General features: G+C 40.9%; 1 protein-coding gene across 4 annotated transcripts in view; it reads right to left on the bottom strand.

Moving 5' to 3' along the window:
• creb5b (cAMP responsive element binding protein 5b) overlaps positions 1–23,913 on the bottom strand; it is a 351,151-nt gene extending 327,238 nt beyond the window's left edge. For all 4 annotated transcript variants that reach the window (XM_072283198.1, XM_072283200.1, XM_072283201.1 and 1 more), the window contains exons 1-2: positions 23,556–23,913; positions 12,572–12,763 (exon numbers count right to left, since the gene is read on the bottom strand). In XM_072283198.1, coding sequence (XP_072139299.1) covers positions 12,572–12,580 — 9 coding nt within the window. In that variant the 5' untranslated portion in view covers positions 12,581–12,763; positions 23,556–23,913. The remainder of the gene's footprint in view (positions 1–12,571; positions 12,764–23,555) is intronic.
• Positions 23,914–27,130: the final 3,217 nt, after the last annotated feature.

Genomic DNA, 27,130 nt, shown 5'->3' on the forward strand with positions numbered 1-27,130 from the left:
CTAAATTCCAATGAGAACAGGTCTGGAGCCTTCAACCTCTGCTCATGTGAAACTCCTTTCATTCCCAGGATCGTTTTCGTGAACCTCCTCTGAACCTTTATTGCAACTTAAAGTAATTTTTAAAATATTGCACTGCGCTGCTGCCACAAAGCAGCAAATCTCATGACATATGTTAATGATAATAAACCTGATTCTTATTCTAAAACCAGAAAATAATAAAATTGCAAATACTTCAAATGCTCGAAGTGAGTTTTCAGAAAATAAACTTTATAAATTGCCGTGCATAATAATATGTAATCAAACAAGAACATGGAGAGAAAGCGTACATTAAAAACACATACATAGTGTAACCAGAACATGTTAGGGAACAAAGTTAACATTGTGTTATAAATGAAACCAGCAGGCACCGAATTTTCCTATGGGGGGGGGAATGATAATACACACAGTATTTCTGAAACCATGATGGAATGAGACACACGTTATATTGAGATTACACTGCATACATGAATTGTGATGATGGTTTGCAGAGTGAGCATTTAATTTTGAGCAGCCACTATGAACATGAAGGTCATACATTCTCCTGCTGCTCCACTCTGACAATGCACTTCAGACTTAAATCACAGGACAGCATCCAGGCTGCAACAACATCTGAATTTTTTCAATTCCACAGGAGATTCTGCAGGTGCTGGGAATCCAGAGCAACGCTCACCAAATGCTTGAAAAACTCAGCACATCCGGCCGCATCAATGGAAATGAATAAACAGTCAACATTTCGGGTCCTGACAAAGGGTCTAAGCCTGAAACATCGACTGTTTATTCATTTTCATAGATGCTGACTGACCTCCTGAGTTTTTCCAGCACTTTGTGTTTATTGCTCTGAACTTTTACTATGTTAGAAGAAGTCTTCTTGTACTCTCCCTTTATGGAACTGACTGTATTCTATAGAACAAAAACATGGGTGGTGTTTAATCACTTGCCAATTGAATCGAGACCACCCAAATCTGTTTCACATTGACTTGATTATAGCCAGCAACCAGAAAGTGCTTTCAATCCATCTGATTAATCTGGGCTGCTAATTCAAAGATTTGCCTGTTGTGGGTATTCACGAGGAATTTTCAAACAAATTAAGATGAGCTTTATTTGTCATATGTTTGTTGAAACATACAATGAAATGCATCATTTTTGCATCAACGACCAACAGACCAACAAAGGAGGGTAGCCCGGAGGTGCCACTATGCTTCCAGTGCCAACACAGCATGGCCACAACTTATTAACTGCAACACGTGTGACTTTTGAAATGTGGAAGAAAACTAGAGCACCCGGAGGAAACCTGTGCAGTCACAATGAGAAGATACAAACTCCTTGCAGACAGCAGCAGGAACTGAAACCCTGATCTTCCAATTGCTGCAGCTGTAACGCATTATCCTAATCGCTACATACAGTGCCACCCCTTGCTGGCAAATAGTACAGGTCCAGCACCATTCTCTCCATGCCTGAACTCCTAATGCATGTTCCATATTGTTGGTACAGCTTTGTAAAGTTACTGCTTAGGAGTTTAAATAAGAGTTGAATAATGTGTTAGAAATTAACTACTAAGCATTCTTCTATTGAAAACCTTCGATCAAGTGAAGCAGCAAATATATAATCACACAGAACTTTACCTCAGAATGGAAGACAATGATTGTATATAACTTTATGGAAAAATTACTTGCAAATAAATCTAAAAGTAGAACTAATTATTATTATTACTGATCATTACATGGCTGGCATTTAGGGTAGCAGTGAAGGTCCTCTATCTCTGGCAGTGTTCTGGGTGACTATATATCGCTTGCATGCCTCAATGACCTGGAGAGCTATGTTGGCTGGAGTCTTTATGCTTTGGCTCTCGGTAGGGTCACCCATGTCAAACAGGTCAAAAGAAAGAGGGCAGACTAAGAGCGGCCCACCAGTCCTCCAGGTTCGAGGGTTCAGCTCATGACTAACAACCCTGACTGGTCAAACAAAAGTGTTAGAAAAACAGCAATGAAGAATCCTCCTGCATCTGAGTGCAATGGTATTCCTGAGGCTCCACCTGGCAGCAGTGAAAACCAAGAGGAAGCTACCGACGTGATGAAGGAAGCCCAGAACACCAGCAGAGATGGAGGACGTTCGTTGCTGCCCTGAACACCAGCAGCGTAACAGGCAGTAAGTAAGTAAGGTGTAAAGCTGGCACTATCCATGTGGTTGCTGAGCTGGTGACAAAGATGTACAATCAACCTCCAGTCTAAAGGATGCAACAGGGGAAGAGGGATTTGAACAAAATAGCAAATAGTAGCTAAAACCCTTCAGTGGAATACAAAAAGCTACAAAATTAAAAGAAAAAACTAACCCTAGGAAGTTATGCAGCATGATTATTTGTCATTCATACAGCAAAATCACATCACTCTGCTGAGCAATAGCTCACGTACTTATAAACTTCCATTAATGGTCACAGTGAGCAAAGGCCTGATTTTGGAAAGCCTTAGAAAGGGATATCAAAACCATCAGAAGGGTTCAGCCACCTGAGCTAAAAGTTAAAACCAAGAAACATAGGTATTTAGAAAATGGACAAAAAGGTGAGAAGAAATACTGTTCAGCATTTTCATTACTTGGCCACTTTCGTTGAACGGTTTCGGGGAAGAAAAGAAACATTTGTTTTTAATTATTTTGAAACAGATTGTCTGGGTATCCTGTGAAGGTGGAAATTATTGTCAAGTCTAACAGGAAGCTGATTTTTTTTAACATGAGGACGAGCCAAGGGAATATATTGTTCTTTTCCAGTTCCGGCTATTCCTGAGTTGCTGTTTTCTTCAAAATAAGAAGCAGTTGCTGTGTGATTGATGACAATGGTTTAGATAACTGATTAAGACAATACTCTAGAATCTATGATCTTTGCTTCCCGCCCCACCTTATCCCATCAGCACTTCAGACAGACAGTACAAATATCCTGTTGCCATGAATACGTATTATAGTGAGGCCTGCTCTGATACGGTGATACAATGAAAAGAAAGCAGACAGTTTCTGCTGAGACCATATCAAAAATGAAAGTTTCATAACCAGAATTGATCGGGACATAAAAGCAGCAAAGCATAATGATGCATATTTGCTATCTTTTAACAAATACTAACACACTCTGGATGAAGCATTACATTTTAACATAGATTTGGGTGCCACAGTGGCGTAGTGGTTAGCAAGACGCTATTACAGCTTAAGGCGTTCTGGAGTTCGGAGTTCAATTCAGACACCGTTCTGTAAGGAGTCTTTGTACGTCGTCTCTGCGGAATGCTTGGGGTTGCTCCAGCTCTTCCAGATTACTCTCACAGTCCAAAGAAATCTGGGTAGGTTCACTGGTCATCGTAAATTGTCCCGTGATTAGGCTATAGGGTTAATTTGGTTTTGGCGGGTGTTGCTGGGGCTCGAAAGGCCTACACTGCACTGTATCACCAAATAAAAATATAGATAGATAGATCAATAAATTGATTTATTAAATAAAGACTTGCTTATTTAATTAACAACCATCTGCTGACCAATTTCTTGCATTCTGAACTTAAGAATGAAAAAAACTGGCACAATAAAATTCTACTAATGACTTGTTAATCATTTCAGGAATCTAGAAATTGGCCTCTTTTCTTTGAATTACAATATAACCACACACAAATTGTAAATTTTAAACATAAATTAGTCAAGAAAAGAACACATTTGGAAATGATTTCTTTATTCATGGGATCAGAGTTGGAAGTCTTTTTATGAGCATATTTAATCAATATTTTAAATTCAATTCAAAATTTGATTTATATTTAGATTGTTTAATTTATAGAATATATCTCATGTCAGTCCAGACCTATTCTTTGTGATATTGCTGATTTAACTAAAATAAATAATTGCATTTTGACCTATTACTTTACTTTTATGCAGCTTAGGTTTTTAAAATTCAATAGACGCTCTTCTCTTCAGTACTATAATTGCATTCCCAACAATATTTTTTTCTGCTGATTATCTCCCTCCATGTAATAAATAATTTAACCTTTTGATTAAAGCAGAGAAACATAAAAACAGTATGATTAGTCTGAAAATATACTTTGACTACCCAATCATTATAGCAACCAGGGCAAGTTCTGTACACCGAGGAATGAGAAGAACCAGTAACAAACCCGTAACCAATATGAAAATAATTTACTTGTTTCCAAAAAGTTTCTTTGTTTTCACCATATTGTAGTTCAGGGGTTCTTAACCTTTTTTATGCCATGGACCCCTTTGGCAGTCCGTGAAGCCTATGAACTCCTTCACAGAATAATATATTTAAATGTATAAAATGAGATAGATAGGATTGCATAAAGAAACCAATTATATTGAAATACAGCTATCAAAATAATTTATAAATTGTGATATCGTAATATGTGTTTTTAACACATCAAATAACAAGACTATACATTTAAAATATAGGCCTGTTAAAATTAAATTTTAGTTTTTAAAGCTATGTCAGTGTGAAGGCTGTTGTTGATTAGTTTGAATAAGAACATTAAACAGTAGAGTGGATCTTTGAAAAAGCTACACACATGTCATGTTGGCCATCCAGTTGATCTTGATTTTTTGTTTTAATGTTTACAATAGTGTTGAAAATCCTGATTCGAAAAGATACTTTTTTGCAAATGGAATTAAAGCTTCCATAGATCGCTTTGCAAGGCGAGGATAAGCCTTGTTAAGCTTTGTTGCCTACATTCATAATTGAAGGTAATGCTAAATTTCATTTTGAGATTAGTGAAAATAAAGATGTAATTTTTTTCCCCATCCAAGTTCACAGATTGCTGAGGTTAAGAAACTTTATTCTAGTTGTTCCGGATATCAAAGTTACATTTTAGAAGCTTATTCAAATTTTAAGCTTTAACATTGATTTGATCCGCATGAATAGTGTGCAAGACAGACTTTACATTGTATCTTGATGCATTGTCATTTTTCACATCTGAATGGAGTCAAGAAATATTGGACCAAAAATATATACTGCACTGTTACTTTTAAACACCCTTGAGTTAGTTGATGATAATAACTGTATATTTTAATGTACAGTACTGTGCACGTATACAGTATATAGCTAGAGTGCCTAAGAATTTTGCACAGTACTGTATCTACTAAATATTTACTAATATTAAAAACACACACAGTTGCTTGCTGTTTGCTGTTTCAAGGGCAAGTAAAGAGAGGATGGAGAAGAATGTGTTTCCACCATGTGTTTCAAATCAAATCAAATCAAAATTTACCCACACAGAGAAAAACCAGCCCATAGTATTGTGCAAAAGTCTTAGGCACCCTCCCTATATAAATGTGCCAAGACTTTTGCATGGTACTGTAAATGTGACAAATAAAGATAATCTTTAATAAATGCAAAGATATAATGGAATAAATTATTTCCTCTTTGCAAAAAAAATGCAAAAGGATTCAAAATGTTAACATTTGCCTGATGTGCAACCTCTGCAGCTGAGCAGTTCTGCATCACAAAATGTGTAATTGGGAAAGTGCTCACATTCATTCCTTCAAAGGCTCTTGCAATTGCCAAATACATCATCTTACACCAATAAACTGATTTTTGAAACATCTTTAATGACATGAAGTTGTGTTCATCTCATATATCGATACTTCATTATGTGTCATCATAAGGTAACCACCTTCAATCCAATAACGTATTCAGACGAAATTTCTTTAGGCATGTGAAACTTGCCATCATAACCATTGGTTGAAACGAATCATATGGATGCATTTAAGACAGAGGTTCCCAACCTTTTTTATGCCATGGGCCCCGAGCATTAACTAAGAGGTTTGTGGACCCCATTCGGGAACCTCTGATGTAAGGGGGCTCTAAACAATTATGTCAGAGGCAAGAGAAAGTCTGCAGATGCTGGAAATCCGAGCAACACAGACAAAATGCTGGAGGAACTCAGCAGGCCAGACGGTATCCATGGAAGAGTACAATCAATGTTTCAGGCCGAGACCCTTCGGCAGGACTGGAGAAGAAAAGCTGAGGAGTAGATTTAAAAGGTGGGAGGAGGGGAGACAGAAAATCAAAGTGATAGGTGAAACCAGGAGGGAGAAGGATGAAGTAAAGAGCTGGGAAGTTGATCGGTGGAAGAGATACAGGGCTGGAGAAGATGTCTGATAGAAGAGGACGGAAGTATGTCGGGGAGAATGAACTAAGGGTTACACTGACAGATTTTGAGAAGACAAAATGTGAGGAGGCCCAAGTGCTGCATAACCACCAACATTAAGGATGATTAGCTTCTATTTGTCATAAGTACATCGAAACATCAAAACATTCAGTGAAGTACAACGTTTACATCAAAGCAGCAAGGGTTGTGCTGGGCAAGTGTCAGCAAGCTTCCAGTGCCAACATGGCATGCTCACAACTCACTAGCCCACATTGTCACAAACTCCTTACAGATTTGTAGCCTAGGATGGTGGTGAATATTGGCAGCTCAGCTTGAGGTATTTAATGTTATGGTGTTCACCGAGCTTGGCAATTAGCTTGCAGATGCTCATCACCAGCCGAGGTGGCACCCTCAGCGCGCAGTTGTTGGTGTTTCTCTCTGGGAGTGCTCCCGTTTATATAGGCCCCCATTCGCTTGCCTCGTTCCTGAATGGCCACCCCTTCCGCTGACCTTTGAATTCTGTTGGCTCACATTTCTTTGGCTCTTAGGGGTTTGCTTACAGAGCTATCAGAAGAGAACCATGCTTCTGAAAATTATTGTACCTGCTTCACGTTTGCCTATGCAAAAACCTCCAGGGTGTCTCAGTTAAAGTTAAAGATTCATAGCTATTTGTGAGGCCACTTTATCAAACTGGGGAACCAATCAATAGTATAATAACAACTGTTCTTGCTCTTGTACGTGCTTACAGGATTTTATACCTTCTGCCCGATGGAAGGGAGGAGAAGAGAGAATGGCTGGGGTGGGTGGGGACTTTGATTATGCTGGCTGCCTTACTGAGGCAGAGAGAAGCATGGATGGAGTCCACAGGGAGAGGTAGTTCCTGTGATGTGCTGAGCATTGTCCACAACTCTCTTGCATCTTCCTTCAGTCGTGTGCAGAGCAATGCCGAACCAAGCCATTATGCATCCGGATAGAATGCTTTCTATGGCCAATCAATATAAATTGGTAAGGGTCAATGGGAACAGCCAAGTTTTCTTAGCCTCCTGAAGTGTCGGCCATCAAGTCTACATGGTTGGAACAGAACAAGTAATAGGTGATTTTCGCTTAAAGCACTTAACCATCTCAAACCCGACACCCCTGATGTAGACAGGAGCATGTGCACTGTCCCCACCCCGCCCACTCCCTGTCCTGATGTCAATGACCAGCTCTTCTGTTTTGCTGACACTGAGGGAAAAGTTGTTGTCATGGCACCAGATCTCCATCTCCCTCCCAGAGCAATTGTGTTGGCCCACAATGGGATGCAAGTGGGTCTTTCAGCAAGCAGTCAGTGGTGCCCTGATTCACAAGAACCCAGTTATGTAGGACAGCCTCAGTGTTCATCCTTCCAGCGTCTCAGCCACTGAGAGAGAGCTAATGAACTGCTGGCATCTTACGAACAATGAGTCGGTGACCTGCTGAAATGCCACGTACTCACTGATGTCATTGGCGTCATCAGAAGCGGTGCAGAAGGAGCCAAAGGCATTCAAACCACCATGAAGCACACCGCCAGAGGCTCCAGTGGAAGGTTCTAATTCTCAAACCGACAGGTGGCTTTGGCAAGCGACTGACTCCCAGGAGGAGTGCAACCACCTTTGCACACGACTCCTCCAGGGGTTTCAGGTTTAATGCTCTGTTCAGATGAACTACAATTCTGCAGAGCTTTATTTCATCCTCGCAGAGATGGCTGCTGCAGCATTCCCGTCTCCAACTACCAAGGTAAAAAACTGTTCCTGTGAAACTATTTCAATCCTCAATAAATTCACCCTGATAAATTATTCAAAAATCACTAAAGGTTAGGCCACAAGCAATCTAGAGGCCTCTAACAACTAACAAGAGACTTGCCTTAATGGAAGCTAGGATCATTTTAAATATCACTTGTGGAGAATGCTAGTCAACTCTTCAAGCATGATTTGCTGCAGGTTGGGGTGACGTTACAGCCAAACACAGACACAAATTTAACAAAAGACTCATAGTTCAGACCCAGTTCTCTTTGTCACATTAATACAGGATGCTTGTATTTGCCGTAGATGACTGTCAGAAAGAACTAGCAGGCACTAAACCCAAAGCAACACACACAAAATGCTGGCAGAACTGAGCAGGTCAGGCAGCAAGTATGGAAATAAGAGTTGACGTTTCGGGCCGAGACCCTCATCTGGACTGGAAAGGACGGGGGGAAATATCAGAATGAAAATGTCTTCCCCCTTCCTTTTCAGTCCTGAAGAAAGGTCTCAACTCTTTATTCATTTCTAGAGATGCTACCTGAGCTGCTGAGTTCCTCCAGCATTTTGTGTGTGTTGCTCTGGATTTCCAGCGTCTGCAGAACCTCTCGTGTTTATGATTCACTAAAACCAAAAGAAGGTTCTGTGCATACCAATGATCAAGGTTCAGCCTTATTCTCCATATAAATTTATATGTATTAGGAATTTGCCATGCTGTGTTGGTGTGACACACAACAAAAAACAACATTCAACAATTATAAAGAACAAAACATTTAAAAATAATTTAGAGGTTAAAGTACAGATATGGGAAAAATTAGCAGAAATGCATAAATACCAGCATTATAAAAATGGTTTAATGTGTTTACAGTATATTGAGGTAAATGAGAGTTTTGAATATTTATCGTGTTGTAGTACTACTGAGGGTTCAAAGTGCAGAATGTGACTTTGTGGTGATTGTCTCTCGTGCTGTATAGCTGGAGAATAAACTGCATTTCAAATGAAGCAAATGATGTAATCAGTGGCACAATTAGCATAACACTGCTACAGCACAAGTGCCACGGGTTCAATTCCCGTTGCTGTCTATAAGGAGTTTGTACGTTCTCCTTGTGTGCTCTGGTTTCCTCTCTCATTCCAAAAGATTTAGGGGTTATTGGGTTAATTAATCACATGGGTGTAACCAGACAATGTGGGCTAATTAGGCCAGAAGCACTTGTTATCATGTTGTACGTCTAAATATCAATATAAATATAAGCATAAAGTATGTTTCTAACCAAAACCCAACATTAAAAGAAAGCTGGAATACTTAACCTAACCGATCCAGAATAAAGCTCCATTTCAACTTGACAATTGACTACGAGTTAACGTTCTCTCTGATTTTTTTTATAGCTGTATGGACCAACATTTGCTCTGAACAGGAAATTTTTACATGGCCTGAAAACTATGCGGCGCTTTAAATTTTTTTTGTAATATGCTTACTATGAATATTTAGAATGAAAATTGTAAAAAAAACACATACTTTTGATTCTATTTATTAATTGAAGGGCATAATGAAATACAGAGCAAGAAAATATTCCTGGTTCGTAAACTTTTTCTAGCTGTGTCCAATTCCAGCTACACAGTAACAAACGTTACACGTGCAGGAGCATTTCAGTTGCTGCACGGCCACGCACCTGCGCAGCTTAGAAGGAACGGTGCTGGCAGATTTGAAGAGTACACAATGGATCCAGGATAGAAAAAAAAATACATTGTTTTGCTGAGAAGAAAATTCAGCTCTCATTTCTACTATTATCTCAGATGGGTGGCCCTGTCAAAGTTGCATGGAAACTCAAATGACATCAAAATAACCCTTCCCAAACCTTTCTATGAAATAGTAGACATGGGATAAATGTTGTTGAGAAATGGATTGGCAAAGTGCTCATTGCACTACAGTGTCCAAAGTACAAGCCCAGTGAGCAATTAATTTAGTGAAATAAAGTAGCCTTTCAAACCAACAAATTTCACCTGGAGATCTGCACCAATTTATATTATATGCTGGGGCATAACCTAGGTGCTAATAGCAGTTGTTCTAAGCAAGAAAATAAAAATGAACTTTTTGTATGAACTGATAAAAAGCTCGTCTATTTCCTTCAAATCAGTTTCAATCACAAGCAAAACCAAAGAGGGCTACCAAAAGGTAAAAATTGAATTAATTTAGTAGAGCCCCAGGATTTATACCAACAGACAAATATACTGCAACATGAACTAACTCTGGCATGAACACTGACTGAAAATGAGAAAATGTTAAAGTCACAATCAGAATTTAAGTATTAAGTAAATGCATCTGTAACTGTCACTCTCAAACATAATGACCTTATAATATTTACTGATAAAGCTTCAATACAACTAACGATGGAAACACATTCCCCAATTCTGAGAGACCACAACTGGTGCTAACTTAAACATCTGATTGATGTTGGCAAACTTATACATTACCTTCCTATTGACAATGGAAGAATATTGATCACTTTGGTGTATTGTTAACCAAAAGAGCCAGATATTAACGAAGAGCCAGCTTGTTCTAAGCAAGAAAATAAAAAATATTTTTTGTACTGATAAAAGCTCTAATCTATTTCCTTCAAAGCGATTTCAATCACAAGCAAACTAAAGAGGACCACCAAAAAGGAGATGGTGGAGGTAATGTGGGAGAGAGCAGAGGCACAGTGGGCACGTTGGAGTCCATACTAGGTTGAGGGTTGCTCCCCTCCCATTGGTGCTACCCTCCAATGTTCGCTCAGGGGAAGACAACTGGATTGCATTTGTCTGCTGCGAAACCATCGCAGGATGATCGGACTACTCTGGGCACCATCAATCACCAGGATATGGGCTATATTATATCTTCTATGTGACTATATGTTTACTTCTCTCTAATATTTGCTGTATGTGCCTTGTGCTGTGTATGACTGTGTTTTTCACCTTGGTCCTGGAGGAACAGTGTTCTGTTTGGCTGTCTTCAAGGGTATTCATGCATTTAAATGAAAATTAAACTTGAACTGAAAGTGCTATCAACTTCAAAACCTGGCACTTAACATGAATTTTTAGAATTACACCCATTTAAAGGATAAAACATAGTTCTGAGGTCAGCACAAGTGTTTCAGACTCAGGGGAAAAATACAAATTCCATAATGGGTTACTTCAATAATTAAGTCCCAAACTTATTTTAGCTATATTTCTCAACAAAGATAAGACACGATAGCTCTGCAGTAAGATGTAACTGTGTAGTAAAAAAGGGAATAATATATACTCAGTGTCTATTTTATTAGGTACCTCCTGTACATCTGCTTATTAATACAAATATCTAATCAGCCAATCATGTTGCAGCAATGCAATCCATAAAAGCATGCAGACATGGTCAAGAGGTTCAGTCGCTGTTCAGTCCAAACATCAGAATGGGAAAGAAATGTTATCTAGGTGATTTTGACCATGGAATGATTGTTGGTGCCAGATGGGGTAGTTTGAGTATCTCAGAAACTGCTGATCTCCTGGGATTTTCACGCACAGCTATCTCTAGAGTTTACAGAGAATGGCGCAAGTAGGTGGAAATGCCTTGTTAATGAGAGAGGTCAGAAAAGAATGTTCAAAATGGTTCAAGTTGGTAGGAAGGCAACAGAAACTCAAAGTACCATGCATTACGACAGTAATGTGCAGAAGAGCATCTCTGAATACACAACACATCAAACCTTAAAGTGGATGGGCCACAGTAGCATAAGACCACAAACATACACTCGGTGATCACTCTATTAGGTACAGGAGGTAGCTAATAAAGCGGCCACCAGGTGTAGTCAGTATAAAGACCTGATTCTGCTTCTAAGGTATAGAGTTGTTTGATATACTGTATTTACATGATAAAGTACAATACATGTCTGGTCTTTGGATTACACCTTGTAATACTTGGTCATTAATTAAGTATGCAGAAAACTAACTTTGAATTCTTTCCATAACTTTCCTTCACTGCCATAGAATTTCTTCAGCCTCATCTCGGATGTTTACTTACTTATTTTGGCTAACATTTAATGAAAGAAAGTAGATATTTAATTTTTGACATAGGGAAGGAGGAACACCTAACTAAATCACAGAATGTTTATGGCATGGAAAGAGACCATTTCACCTGTCATGTTTTTTCTATAACTACAATCCAGTTTGTCCCACTGCTCTACCCCTCTCAAAAGCCCTGCAAATCTGCTCCTTTAAGATACTCATTCAGGTCCCTTCTGAGAGAAACAAATATTAAGCAGAACACAAGAGATTCTGCAGTTGCTGGAAATCCAGAGTAACACCCACAAAATGCTGGAGAAACTTCATAGGCCAGGCAGTATCTGTAAAGAGTAATAAACAGGCCACCTTTCAGTCCAAGAGATCCTAATGAAGGATCTCAACCCAAAACATTGTCTGCTTATTCCTCTCTATAAATGCCGTCTGAAATGTTATACCAACGTAAACAATAATGCTGAATTGAAGGAAAGCAGGGTTTAGTTTAGAAAAATACTGCCTTACGGGAACTAGAAAGTCAGAGGTGGTAATTGTACCTACAGGAGCTTAGACACAATTAGGAAACTTCAGCAAGCAAGCTTAAAGTAAAATTATACAAAGCAAACTGATACCCTACTTTAAGGAAAAACTTACCAAATCCATGCAAATACGCTTTTATTCCAATGGAGCAGAAAGCAGACAAACAAATTTCCCCACTAAGATCTTCTCTTTATCCAGGGCTGTTCATGTATGCTGTTCACTAATTTCATGGGTCTCCATATAATTTATTTCCTTCACTTTAATATCCAGTCATGCACTTGAATTATTGGCACCACAAATGTCAATCTATAGAAAGGAGAAGAGAAGCAATTATTATTTTTTGTTTAGTTCAGAATTTTCATCTACATTAGGAGACTGACTCCTTTACTCAATGTTATAGTAAGTTATTAATTCTTTAAAATAAATCTTAGATGTATTTAATTTGGATGGAAAGATTCTTAAGATCAAACCCTAGCTTAATCACCGGACAATTTACAAGGTTCAATTAGCCTACCAAACAGTACGTTGTTGGACTGTGGGAGGAAACCAGAGCACCCAGAGGAAACCCACACAGTCACGGGGAGAATGTACGAACTCCCCGTGACCGTGTGGGTTTCCTCCAGGTCCTCCAGTATCCTCCAACGATCAAAAGACCTACTGGTTGGCAGGTTAATTGGTCATTGTAAATTGTCCTGTGATTCAGCTAGGATGAAACCAGGGGTTTGCTGGGCAGCATACCTTCAAGGGTTGGAAGGGCCAATTCCGTGCGTATATCCCAATAAATAAAATGAATAAAGAAAATTCCCAGAGGATTTATAATTGTGAAAATAATATCTGAATCAATGTTGTGTGAGAGGCAAAAAATCAAATCTTGTTGCAAGAAATATTTGATAAAACTACTCTATTTAATGTAATAGATTCGTGAAAAATAATACTTAACATGCTTGTTACTACATGAGCATCTTTTATTTTAAGTTCAAGTTCAGTTTATTCAACGGTATGCATGTATACTGCCAACTGAAGCAACAATCCCAAGGTGCATAACTCAGATAACTTCACATACATACACATAAAGTAATATTACCACAAATAAAATAATAAAAATTAAAATATATTCCAGAAGATCGACATTTGTAATAAAGTACAACATCTAAGGAACTTAAGTTAAACAGTGAATAGTATAACACCACTGGTTCTTCATATGTGATGAGACCTGGGTGGTGGCAGGGAGCTCAGCAGTCTCATGGCCTAGCGGAAGAACCTGTTTCCCATCCTTACAGTCATCAGAGGGATTGTGGGACGTATGGGGGGGGAGAATCCTTGACAACACTAAGGGCCCTGCGTATGCAGCGCTCCTGATAAATACCTCGGATGATCCCCTCAGCAGTCTTCACAATCCTTTGTGGGGTCTTGTGGTCAGATGCCTTGCAATTCCCATACCAGATGGTGATGCAGCTGGTCAGAACACTCTCAATGATGTTCTGATAGAAATTGGTTAGAACTGGGGAGGGGAGAGGAAGCCTCACTCACTTCAGTCTCCTCAGGAAGTGAAAACACTGCTGTGCTTTCTTGGCTAAGGAGGAAATTTCTGCATTAAATAGAAATTAGGATCAAGAGGAGAAATATTAACAATTAATACTGTCACCTTTCCTTTCATTTCTAGGATTCAGGCTGAATTCTACACAAATTGACTCTGAGGAGCTAAACAAAATTAGATTAGACAGTCTTGATTATTTATATGTTAAATATAGTTTCAGAGTGTGAAAACTTTGACAGAGTTCACTGTTGGCAATTTCACTGGTATGAATTTGAATAATTATTTGAAAAGCAGTAAGGAATTGACACAAAATTACAGATCAAGCATTAGCACAACTTCAATGGGCTGAAAGTTCTTTAAGGTTGTCATAGCCTAGGGTAGCGGGAGGTAATGGGGATAAGCTCTCACCCTTTATTAAATTGCTCCCAATGGCATGCGTCTCAAATAGCCTCTGACAACCAAGTCCAGCTCCTGGCCTTCAAGTGTGGCTTAGCTACTGAACCTGGTGGAACCATTTCTACTGACAGGAGAAGGGGCAAAGGCGAGTTACTGGTGCTTTGGACTGATGGGGCTCATCAGCCTTGGTTGGTAGCTCATCTAGGAGAAGGAAAACTCTGATCTCAAACCTCGGCCACTTTGTGGATACGCATGAAGATTTTGGGAAAAACTTCAAGGAAAAATCCAGAGATGGACTCCTTAAAGCAGTCCTTCGTTGAGTTCAACGCTGACTGGCAACTCTGCAATACCACTGGTGTCAAACTATATCAGTATCTGCCGTTCCTTTGGATTCATCAGCTGCATGGACAACAGCTTGCTCTCTATATTGTACTGCCCTGGACAGAGTATTATGTAGACAATGAGGACACAACATCCATGGTTGACTCCAATCAATGAGGGGCCTCAAATGGGCTGAATGGCTTCTTCTGTATTATAAGTGCAATGACCCTATGAATTGAGGATTGGAGTATATTTAAAGTGGACCTTGATAGGTTCTTGATTATTTATTTACAAATACAGCAGAAACAGGTCCTTCTGGCCCAATAAGCCACCTATTAAACACCAGCCTAATCACAGGACAGCTTACGATGATCAATTAACATACTACCTGTGTGTCTTTGGACTGTGGGTGGGAACCAGAGCACCCAGAGGAAACCCACACAGTCACAGGGAGAACGTACAGCTTCCTTACAGACAGTGCCAGAATTTAACTCCGAACTTTGTTGCCCCAAGCTGTGACACTACCACAGCAAGGGTGGCAAAGGTTATGGGGAGAAGGCAGGAGAATGGGTTTGAGAAGGACAATAAATCAGCCTTGATGGAATGGCAGAGCGATCTCATTGGACCACAATGGCCTAGTTCTGCTCCAATGTCGTATGGTCTTATGAGTTAACACTGATGGCACGAGGCAACTTCCGGAGCGGTGATGCATCATCACATTATTTTTAAATATTGTTACTCACTTTGAAAAGCTGCAACTTGTAAGGATCAGGAATACATAACAAGGATAATTACATTGCCAATATAAATGTTTATTTCAATACATCAAATAACAGATTCAGATTCACTTATTTATCACATATACACCGGAACATACAGTGAAATGTGTCACTTGCGTTAAGACCACGAGACTAGGAGCAGAATTAGGCCATTCAGTCCATTGATTCTGCTCTGCCATTCCATCATAGCTGATTTATTATTCCTCTCAACCCAACCAACACAACCTAAGGATGTGCTGGGGGCAGCCCACAAGTGTCACCACACACTCTGGCACCAACATAGCATGCCCACCATATTCAGCAGAACAATACAAGCAACAACAACAACAACGGTAAACAAGATCTGTTCCTCCCTCCCACTCACCCACGCATGGGCATAAAACAAAAAATATATACAAATGTCTGTATGATTTTGTGAGTGAAAAGCACAGACTATTAAAATAACATACACAAACTGCTGGAGGAACTCAGCAGGTCAGGCAGCATCTATGGAGAGGAATAACGAGTCAACATTTTGGGGCCGAGTTCTGACCTGATGAAGGGTCTTGGCCCGAAACATTGACTGTTTATTACACTTTATCGATTCTGCCTGACCTGCTGAGTTCCTCCAGCATTTTGCGTGTGTTACTCTGAATTTCCAGCATCGGCAGATTCTCTTGAGTCCTTTAAAATTACATGTCAGCCATGCACCTCGCACTTCAAGCTACAGTAGATTTTAGTGAAAAGGATGTGAGAAAGAGGCCAACCTAATATTCAAGGAATGGAAATTAAAAAGAAATGTTAAAGCTGTTCTTCTTAGGATAAGGAATTAATTCAATTTGTGTTCATAAGTACACAAAATGTTTAACGATAACAGAACCACTCTGTATCAGAATATTGCAAGGATGTTATATAATTGCGTTGGTACATCTCCTTATCCATTTTAAAATATAATGTCAGAATGTCAGAAAGCTAGCCTTTATTTATGTATATTTTTCATAAATTTTATTGTATTTGTTTATTTTCCTGTGAATGCCTGCAAGAAGATGAATCTCAAGATAGTATACAGTGGCATACAGTACTGTGCAAAAGTCATAGGCATATACATTTGAGTATGCATATAGCTAGGTTGCCTAAGGCTTTTGCACAGTGGTGTAGTAATTGCATATATTGCACTATACTGTTGTCGCAAATAAAATCAAATTTCATGACATTCTGCATGTGAGTGCTGATAACCCTGATTCTGATATGGGTCTCTGAGAGTGGGAAGGGGGCAGCGAGAGGGGAATCATGGTTGGGAAAAGGGGAAGGGAGAGGGGAGGGAGTAGACACACCAGAGAGACATTCTGTAACGATCAATGAATCAATTGTTTGGAATCAAATGACCTTGCCCGGTGTCTCAAGGCTGGGTGTGCCTGCACCCATGCCACCCTCTGCCCCGGCATTCTTTCCCTGCTCCCTGTCCTACACCCCTACGGCAGCACTCCACCCATGTCATTCCCAATATCCTCTGCTCCCGCCAGATTTACAAACTCGCCCTCTGCTCCACACTGACAAATACAGTATTGTGCAACAGCCTTTGGCACCCTAGCTATATATTGTGTATATATACATACAAGTCCCTAAGACTTTTGCACAGTACTGTACATGTACTTTGAAAATAAATAAATTTTAACTTTCATTTTGCTTGTTCACACACAGTCTCAACCTGCTTAAAGGCATAGCCATGGTAAATTTGTTACCGGTGCAAATTCCATTACATTCCTCCGATTTCATTGCTGGTCACTTTGATCTCCTGTTAAGCACCCAGCACTTAGGGCAGCTTTAAGGTTCTTAACTCATTCTCCATCCTATCTCACTCTTATGTCCAGGGACTTCTGCTCTGCAGCTTCAGTCCCTGCCATTAAGACTCTCTCTCTTCCCATCCTCTTTGCCTGCTCATGCCCACATGGCCCCACGGGAATATTCCAGGCATGCCGTCGGCTCAGTAGGGCCCAAACTAGACCTTTGCATTTAACTGCAAACAGTTCGAGACTGCGAACAGGTGAGAAATTACACTCTGAAACTGGCAATATAGGTAAGAAGATGAAGCTGATGAGAAAGATAAGAAATGTTGTTTGAACAGATATTATTTAAGTAATGGATTGCAACAGAGAAAACGCTTTTTCTGAAAAGTGTTGTAAAATACAGAGTATAAAAATGCTTCCTCAACGTGTACCTGTAATATTAATAAGAAGGGGAATAAGACAGGATAGAGAGATAGACAGAGAGACAGACAGACAGGAGGATGGGCGGGGGGGGGGAGGCAGGAGAGTGGGAGAAGGAGAGATGGCTGGAGGGAGAAAGGGAGAGTGAGAGGGAGAGGGGCAAGAGGGTTAGAGGGAGAGTGAAGGGAAGGGTGAGAAGGAGAGGGGGCAGAAGTGCAAGAAGAAGAGAAGAGCAAGAGAGGAAGGGACAGGAGTGTGAGAGGGAGTGAACGACAGGAAGACGGAAGAGAGATAGTCGTGATCGAGAGGGAGAGAGGTGGGTCAGCAGGAAGATGATAGGGAGGGAGGTGAGAGAGTGCAGGAGAGAGGTATGAGAGAGTGAGAAGTGGGAGTAAGAAGGGGAAGTGGAGGGCAAGAAAGAGATGTCTGTATCATTAATATAGTTATTGTTATCTGCTTCATTGTCATAATAATGGCTTGTCATTTTCAATTTTTAACAATTTCGCAATTAAGTCATGTTTTTAGCAGCAAAGTCATGTTTTAGGATATATTGACAAGAAGATGTTGAAATTACTATGTGCAGATAAATTTAGGGGAAAGAATTCATGTGTGTTGTGAATCTTTCATATAAAACATCTCAGTTTATAGTGTCAGCCTAACTAATCAGCGACCACCACTCCATGTTGCTTTGAAAAGAGACTTAGCCTTGGGTCTAACATTAATGAGAAAAGGCCAACTTTGAAGATTTTACTTTAAAATGTTCCTTCAATCTATTGTATTTAAGAGTATGTATCCACAGAATCAAAATCACAATCAGGTTTATTATCACTGATGTGTCAAGTAATTTGATGTTTTGCAGCAGCGGTATAGTGCAATACGTAATAAAGAAAACTATAAATGGCAATAAGAAATATTATTCAATTAAATATATAGATTATATGTATATATAAATATATAAATATTGTATATAATTTAATTTAATTTATTATATTTTATATGAATATAAAATTCAATTAAGTAGTGCAAAAAGAGAGAAAAAGTGAGGCAGAGTTCATGGGTTTGTAATACATAGGAGCAGAATTAGGCAATTTGGCTCATCTAGTCTGCTCCACTATTCCATCATGGCTGATTTATTATACCTTTCAACCCCCATTCTCTTGCCTCATCCCCATAGCGTTTGACACCTTTACTATTCAAGAACCTACCACCCTCCACCTTAAACATGACATGGCCTTCACAGCTGTCTGTGGCAATAAATTCCATACACTCACCACCTTCTGTCTAATGTAATTCCTCTTCATATCTGTTCTAAAGGGACATCCTTTTATTCTGAGAATATGCTCTTTGGTCCTAGACTCTCCCTCTACACAGGGGCCTAAGAAGAACATGGTCACCTGCCTCAATGACTATCGCCCAGCAGCACTTACATCCACAAAGTGCTTTGAAAGGTTGGTTTTGAGACATATTAATGCCTGCCTGAGAACCAATTTGGATCCGCTCCAATCTGCCTACCATCACAACAGGTCAACTGCGGACGCCATTTCATTGGCTCTTCACTCAATTCTGGAACATCTGGACAATGAAGATGCATACATCAAGATGCTCTTCATTGAGCACAACTTGGCATTCAATGCTATCATCTCCTCAAAATGAATCAATAAGCACCAAGACCTAGGCCTCAATACCTCCTTGTACAATTGCAGATCCCAGTCATATCGGATTGGCAACAACATCTGACCCACAGTCTCCACCACCATAAGCCTAGTCCCCTACTCTGCTTGCTTTATAGTTATGACTGTGAGGCTAAGCACAGCTCAAATGCCATATTTAAGTTTGCTGATGACACCACTGTCATAGGCCAAATCAAAGGTGGTGATAATCAGCATATAGGAGAGGGATTGAAAATCCAGCTCAGTGGCGCCAGAACAAAACATCTCACTCAATGTCAGGAAGACCAGGGAGCTGATTGCTGGCTACAGGAGGAGGAAGCCATGGGTGCATGAGCCAGTCCTCATCAAGGGATCAGAGGTAGGGAAGATCAACAACTTTAAATTCCTTGGTGTTCTCGTATCAGAGAACCTGTCCTGGGTCCAGCACGTAAGTGCCATTACAAACCCACCATAAACACCTCAGAGCTGAACAGCGGCAAATACAGTCAGGCAACACCACTGCTTTCTTTGAAGTTTGCGAATATTTGGCATGTCATCTAAGAGTTTGAAAAACTTTTATAGATGTGCAATGGAGCGTATGTTGACTGGTTACATTACAGCCTGGTATGGAATCACTAATGCCATTGAACCATAAATCGTACAAGAAGGTAGCAGATACGGCCCAGTCCATCACAGGTAACGCCCTCTCCAACATTGAACACATCTACATGGAGCGCTGTCACAGGAAAGCAGCATCCATCATCAACTACCATCATCCAGGCCATGTTCACTTCATGATGAAGGAGGTACAGGAGCCTCAGGACCCACACCACCAGGTTCAAGAACTGTATTACCCTCAACCATCAAGCTCTCAAACCAAAGGGGACAGCTTCACTCACCCCAACACTGAACTGTTCCCACATCCTATGGACTAACTGTAAGCACTCTTCATCTCATGTTTTCTATATTAATTGTTTATTTACTTTATTATTACCATCTTTTTTTGTATTTGCAGAGCTTGTTATTTTTTGCACGCATTGTTTGCCTGTCCTGTTAAGTGAGGCCTATTGTCTTTCTTTCTATCTACTGTGAATGCCTGCAAGAAAACGAATTCCCGGGTTGTATATGGGGCCATATATACTGTACTTTGAGACTAAACTTGCTTTGCACTTTGAACTTTATAGAAAGGCTATATTTTCCAAGATGATAAGAGACGTGGTTCGAGTAGACAGCCAGAGACTTTTTCCCAGGGTTGAGTTGGCTAATACGAGGGGCCATAATTTTAAGGTGATTGCAGGTAAGTATGGGCCGGGGGGGGGTTGGTTACACAGAAAGCGATGGGTGCACGGAATGCCCTGCCAGGGGTGGTGGTAGAGACAGATAAATTTGGACCTTTTAAGAAACTCTTAGGTAGACACAGGGATGATGGAAAAATGTACGACTATGTAGGAGGGAAAGTTTAGATTGATTTTAGGACACAACATCGAGGGCTAAAGGGCGTGTACTGTATTGTCGGTCTCGGTAAGGAGTGGCAATGACGTTGTACCTTTGTTAAACTTGAACAAGATAATCGCTCTTTCAGTCCTAAATTGATTATGTGAATCTATTACAGAGTGTGGGCTATTTGTTACAGAACTTCTGGTTATTTTGCAAATAGTGTACTGAAACGTGACTTGTCAGAGGAGAGTTGGGATCTTACTACCGCTGTGTTTCCCAAACCGATTAGTACTCTAGTGTTCTGCCCGGCGGGAGATCCACATTACGCTTTGATCGATGAGCTCAGACAATCCACAGTGTGTTCCTCCCGGGGTCTGCACAAGACTTGGTTATGCTAGCTAGTGGTTTGCGTCAACCCTACGCTTTCCCCGGTCCCGACCGTACCGACTTCATTAGCAGTCCACGAAATACGGACATCGAACACTTTAATTTACACCATAAAATTTAGTAGCGGGATTAGGCGATTCGGCCCATCGTTTGAAGATCACAGAGTTATAGACAGATGGATAATAATGTAGCTTCAGTCTAGAAATATAAAGCATTCCACAGTTTCACGAAATGGTTACATTTACTAAGCCTCGGCCGGTTACTGTTAACGCCAAAAGCTCTTTGTCGTGAACAGAGAGCGGTCTCTGTCTCATAAATGGTTTAATAAAATGTTCTCAATTACTAAAAGTTGTCCTTTTCTCAGTCTTCTCTAGGACCGATGCGGAACTGGACTCTCGCCGGTCCGTGTCTCTCTCAGCTGAATAGCCACACTAAACGCTAGTCCTCGGCGGGCAACGGTGCGCTCACTGCCCCCGGCCGTGGTACTGCTCACACGGGCTTTTGCCTACTTTGGGGGCATTAGTTACAGTCAACGGCACACTTTCAACTTCGCAAGGGCAAGAATAGAGAACAAAGTATTGCGGGCCTGTATGAAGGGGTATGAAGGGAGCTTAGGCAAATTAAATTAAACTTCGCTGGGACGTTCTTTTTTAAAAAAAAAAGCAGGGAGCGGGTTTCCTTTAGCTGTTGCGCGAATCGCGGGGGGTGGGGGGGGGGTGGACGAGTTCGGCCCGGCCCGGTGTTTGAACTGAACTCGTTGATGCATGCACTCGCGACGGAATTCCTCAGTTAATCTGGCATTCAGGAGCTGCGGCCAACGATCAACGCTACAAGTGGATCTACTGGTCCTAGTGAAGGGTCTCGGTCCGAAATGACGACTGCTTATTCCGTTCCATACGTTCTGCTGGACCTGCTGAGTTCCTCCAGTATTTTGTGTGCGTTGCTCCGGATTTCCAGCATCTGCGGAATCTCTTGTGTTTAATAAGTGCAACTACAATGACCGTCTCACAAGTTCGGTATTTAGAAATTGATTGATTCGCAGTCCTGCCGCACTGGGTCTGCTGTACGTTTGATTGTGTACAGTTGGGAAAGAATGCAAGAATTCCGCCGCTGAGAAACCACCTCATGTGAGGTTTATTTACACACTGCACTAAAAGAATAAATACACGCGTGAAAGTGTAAAGACAAAATGATGATGAAAAAGGAATTGATGAATCAATTCCCTCCCGCATAGCGTCAATTCAGACTCCGAATTCCATTAAAGTTCCTTAAAAATCACTCAAAGGGGTGCTGCAAATTCAAGGTGAATGTTTTTGAATGAACCACTTCGTCAATAGTAGAGAACACGGTTCAACTTTTGAATGCATCGTTTTACAAGTGCAGTGTGTCATTAACAATTGTCCGAAAAGGACAATCATATAGAAAGTTAAAGTGAAAATGGCTGGAAAATTGTATTTGTCGAGGTTTTAAAGCATTTCATCTTCAAATGATTTTTTTGTTACAAACGGATAGCTTTTAATAGGAGAGGCGCTTTGTCAGCAGATCTGGCCCCCTGAACCCTCAATATCGCAGACTGTTAATCAAACATGCTTAATAGGCTGCAGAATGACGTAATGGCCAACTATAACCCTGTTCTCATGTATAATAACAAAATATCTTCCCTGGTAGCAATCTTAAATGAAAAAAACAACTAAATATAGAGTGATCAATGGACTACAACAACCAACGACATAGTCAATTAGAATTTCTAAAATGTTCTATTCTAGCAGCAAAAAAAAACTAAATTTAGCACCTTGAGGCGTGTAGAATAGACTTTTGTTAACCCGAACACGTGTAAAACTCCATGAACCTACACCAATTGTACACTTGTATTCAAAGCTCATTTAGAAGCGTTCGACCAAGAGTTGCTATAACGTATAACAGGTCCATTACGCGGAATGCACACTTGACAGCAAAAGAACCCACCATAAACACCTCAGAGCTGAACAGCGGCAAGAAAATGAAACTAGATGTTTATTTTTTATAAACTTGAATCAGTTCTTTTTCCATACATTTTGAAAGTCCCCTTCGCCGTCCCTGTCCAGTGAAGGAGACTGTACCACAGGCGACACAAAAACAGCGCAAGAATACTAATGACTTTCCACACAACATTTCTCTGAATAAGTTTCATTTAAACACACTTTTCCCCATAAAAAGGACCCGTTCTTACGTGACAGCGCCTCAGTTTTTAAACTTAGTAACAATCAACAGTTTATAAACTGCAACACACCCCCCGTGCCCGCACCGATACAGTTACTGTTTACCATTTAGCATCAACAAAAAAGAGAAAAAAAATTACACAGATGGAAATGAACAATGTTTCACAGAAACAATTCAGTTGAAAAGTGCACAGAAGGCTCGAAATACCTGAGAGGTTGTCGTCCTTGCGCCTTTCACTAATTTTCCAATAACTTAGCGAAAGTCTATTTGAAGAAGCGGGTCTGTGAGGAACCACGTTGGACTGAGAGAAGATTACAATACATTCTATTTAGAGAAGCATTACATCACCCTTCGGTGACGTCACGTGGGATTCCTGAACTTCTAAATCATTGCAGTCCCGAAAGCGAGTGGCGCAGGGCAGAGAGGAGAAGCGCGCTTAGTGAGAGGGGACGTGGGCACGTTCGGCAGGGGAGGAGGAGCGGCAGACAGGCAGGCAGGGAGCGAGAGACTGATAGAGAGAGGGAGGGATACATGGATGGGGACGCTGCGTGAAGTTGCCGGCACCCGCACGTCAAAGAGGGGGAGCGGCGAGGGATAAGGAGGCGGGTCCGCTCGGAAGCGCGGAGGTGCCGGGAGGAGGAACTGCGCTCTGAAGTTTCCGCCCCGGCGCAGTGTTTGTCTTTCGAGTCTATGTTTAGATGCATCGCCAATTAAGAAGCGGGCACTCCATTAGAGAGAAAACACAAGAGGTTCTGCAGATGCTGGAAATCTAGAATAACAGACACAAGATGTTGGGGGAACCCAGCAGCGTCTATAGAGAGGGGAAAAAAGTCGACCCTTCATCAGAATATATGTTACTCCAGTAGAGAGAGGTTCCTTCACGGACTACTGAGCAGTTAACAATGATGTGTTCGAGGAGTACACACACAAAAGTGCGGGAGGAACTCAGGTCGGGCAGAATCAGTGGTGGGACGAGAGCGTTCATCGGGACCGGCCGCTGTCCACCTCGCGAGGTTTTGTTATTACGGTCGCTAATGTTATGTCAGCAACTGGACTCGGGGAATGTTAGGCACAGCTTCAAAGTCTGGCAGATGATGATTGATTATTTTTAGTCAGAAATCACAGGAGAGATAGTAGGAAATAAATAGAACAAATTATAAAGTGTGTTCAGTGACAGAGAAAAGCGGAGTTGTACTGGAGAGATGATTCTATGATTCTCTAAGATACTGCCGTAAGTAAAAGTAAGTAGGGTGGTAACTAATGAATTTCTCGAAACACACAGAACGGAAGAAATAAAGGAAGAAAATTATGCTGCATCTTTATTGATCATTGGGATGGGGTAATGGAGTACTGTGTCCACTGGGACACTGCACTTTAGGAAGGACTTCAAGGTCTCAGAAGGACTATAGAAATTATTTACAACAATTTCTAACAAACTGGAGTAGAACTACTCCAAAATAAGATTCAAAATCGGAATCAGGTTTATTATTGCTAACATACACTCTGACCACATTAGTAGACACCCCAAGTATTTGTGGTCGTCTGCTACTGTAGCTTATCCACTTCAATGTTTGATGTGTTGAGCATTCAGAGATGCTCTTCTGTACTGTTGTAATGTGTGGTTATTTGAGTTACTGGCACCTTCCTGTCAAGCTTGAATCTGTTTGGCCATTCTCCTCATTTCATTTTCACCCACAGAACTGCCATCCTCTGGATATGTTTTGTTTTTCACACCACTCTCTGTAAACTCTAGATACTGCCGTGCATGAAAATCTCAAGCAATCAGCAGTTTCAGAGATACTCAAACCACCCCGTCTGGCACCAGCAAATATTGCACAGCCAAAATCAATTAGTTCACTTTTCTTCCCCATTCTGATATTTGGTCTGAACAACAATTGAACCTCTTGACCCTGTCTGCATGCTTTTATGCATTGAGTTGCTGTCACATGATTGACTGATTAGATAATTACATTAATGAACAGGTGTACTTAATAAAATGGCCACAGAGTGTATGTCCGGAAATTTGTTGTTTTGCAGCAGCAGTATGGTGTATTATCAAAAATATACTATAAATTATTATAAGAAATATTACAATTATGATTATGGATCCTGCAACCCACCTAGGTCATGGGGGTGCCGTACAGATAAACGCTACACCACTTGCCTCCATCTCTCATGGTTGTGGGCCAGTGCCTGGGTTGTGGCAAAGCTCCCTCTGGTCCACTCTGCAATATTGTCGGCCCATTTCTTCCTCTGTCTGCCCCTGTTTCTTTTCCCCTGCACCGTTCCCTGAAGAATGGACTTTGAGAGTCCACTTGAAGCTTGTTATGTGGCCATACCATCTCAGTTTCCTCTTCTTTACTGTGGACAGTAGATCTTCGTAGTGTCTCTTGAGCTGGGTGATGGTTCTTCGTAATTCATTGTTTGAGACATGGTCTGTATAGGGGACGCCGAGGAGCCTTCTGAAGCATCTCAGTTCTACTGCCTGGATCTTCTTTTGCAGTTCTGCTGTCAAAGACCATGATTATATATAAAAATATATATAACAATTAAATAAGTAGTACAAAAAAAGAGCAAAAACAGTGAGGTAGTGTTCACGAGTTCATTGTTCAGAAACCTAAAGGAGGAGGGGAAGAAGTGTTCCTGAAACAGTTAATGAATTGAAAACTATTTAACTGCCATCACCCCTATTTCAGCATCAAGATGACCCCAATCATATTGAAGGTACTGCCATAGTCTTGTTGATGAGCACACCCCAGTGGATGGGCTTATATTAAGCAAGTAATGCAGTACCTTCATTGTGATTAGAGTGATCCTACAATGGTGGCGCAGTCAGATGCAGAGGCCACTCTGACTCCAATCAAAGGTGCATTTGCTATTTAGACTTTTGTACTATTGCAAACCACTGCCAAATACTAAGAGCATCAAGTTCTGCGGGACTATCCCGTCAGCAAGTTGTTCGATAATGATGGAGCTCAATTTATTGCATACCATTATTGGGTTGTTGCCTGGACTTGTTACCTACCTTTGTGCTGACACGGAACGTGATCGAACAAACATAGTGATTAATCTTGGATGTTTTTATAGTGATCACAAGACCCTGTTGGACATTGGTAATGTAGAACACTGCAAGTCCGGTTGACTGGTTGGCCGAGACCAATAGCAGGGGAGCTACGTTACCTTAATTGCGACAAGGACTAGGCCTTGGCTGCAGGGTCGCCTTGGACACAATGGCCTGATGCAGCCACCCAGGGGAAAGAACAGGGGTCCTCTGCTGGGCGCTCTGGATTCGCGCTGGTTTGGGGACTGGCCCCTTCTGTCAGTACTACCCTCTAGTGTCCACCTGGTACTGCTGTCTGGTAGTCGCTTGGGGCTCGCTCAGTAGAAGAACGAGCTGGACCAGGACAATCTACAGTAATGCCACTCAGGGACTTGAGCTGTATTAGGCTTTTTTCTTTGCAGCTGTATGCTTTTCTGAAATAGTAACCATATGTGCCATTTGCTCCTTGGCCCCAGAGGAATGCTACTCTGTTTGGTTTTGTTTGGCTATATTCATGCATGGTTGAACAATAATTAAACTTGAACTTAAATCTGAAGATCCTCTATTAGCTAACTGCTGCTGCACAGCATTGCCAACTGACCGTGGAGGTCCATAGTGAGACCATGGAATTAAAAAAAATTCGGGTAACTGCATGGTAACGTCCTTCCTGCCGAACAAGCCCATGTCGCTCTTTTCCACCCATGTGACCAATTACTGCCAATCATACATCTTTGGAATATGG

This window comes from Mobula birostris, chromosome 19, assembly GCF_030028105.1.
Source record: "Mobula birostris isolate sMobBir1 chromosome 19, sMobBir1.hap1, whole genome shotgun sequence".
In the NCBI taxonomy this organism is placed as follows: domain Eukaryota; kingdom Metazoa; phylum Chordata; class Chondrichthyes; order Myliobatiformes; family Myliobatidae; genus Mobula; species Mobula birostris.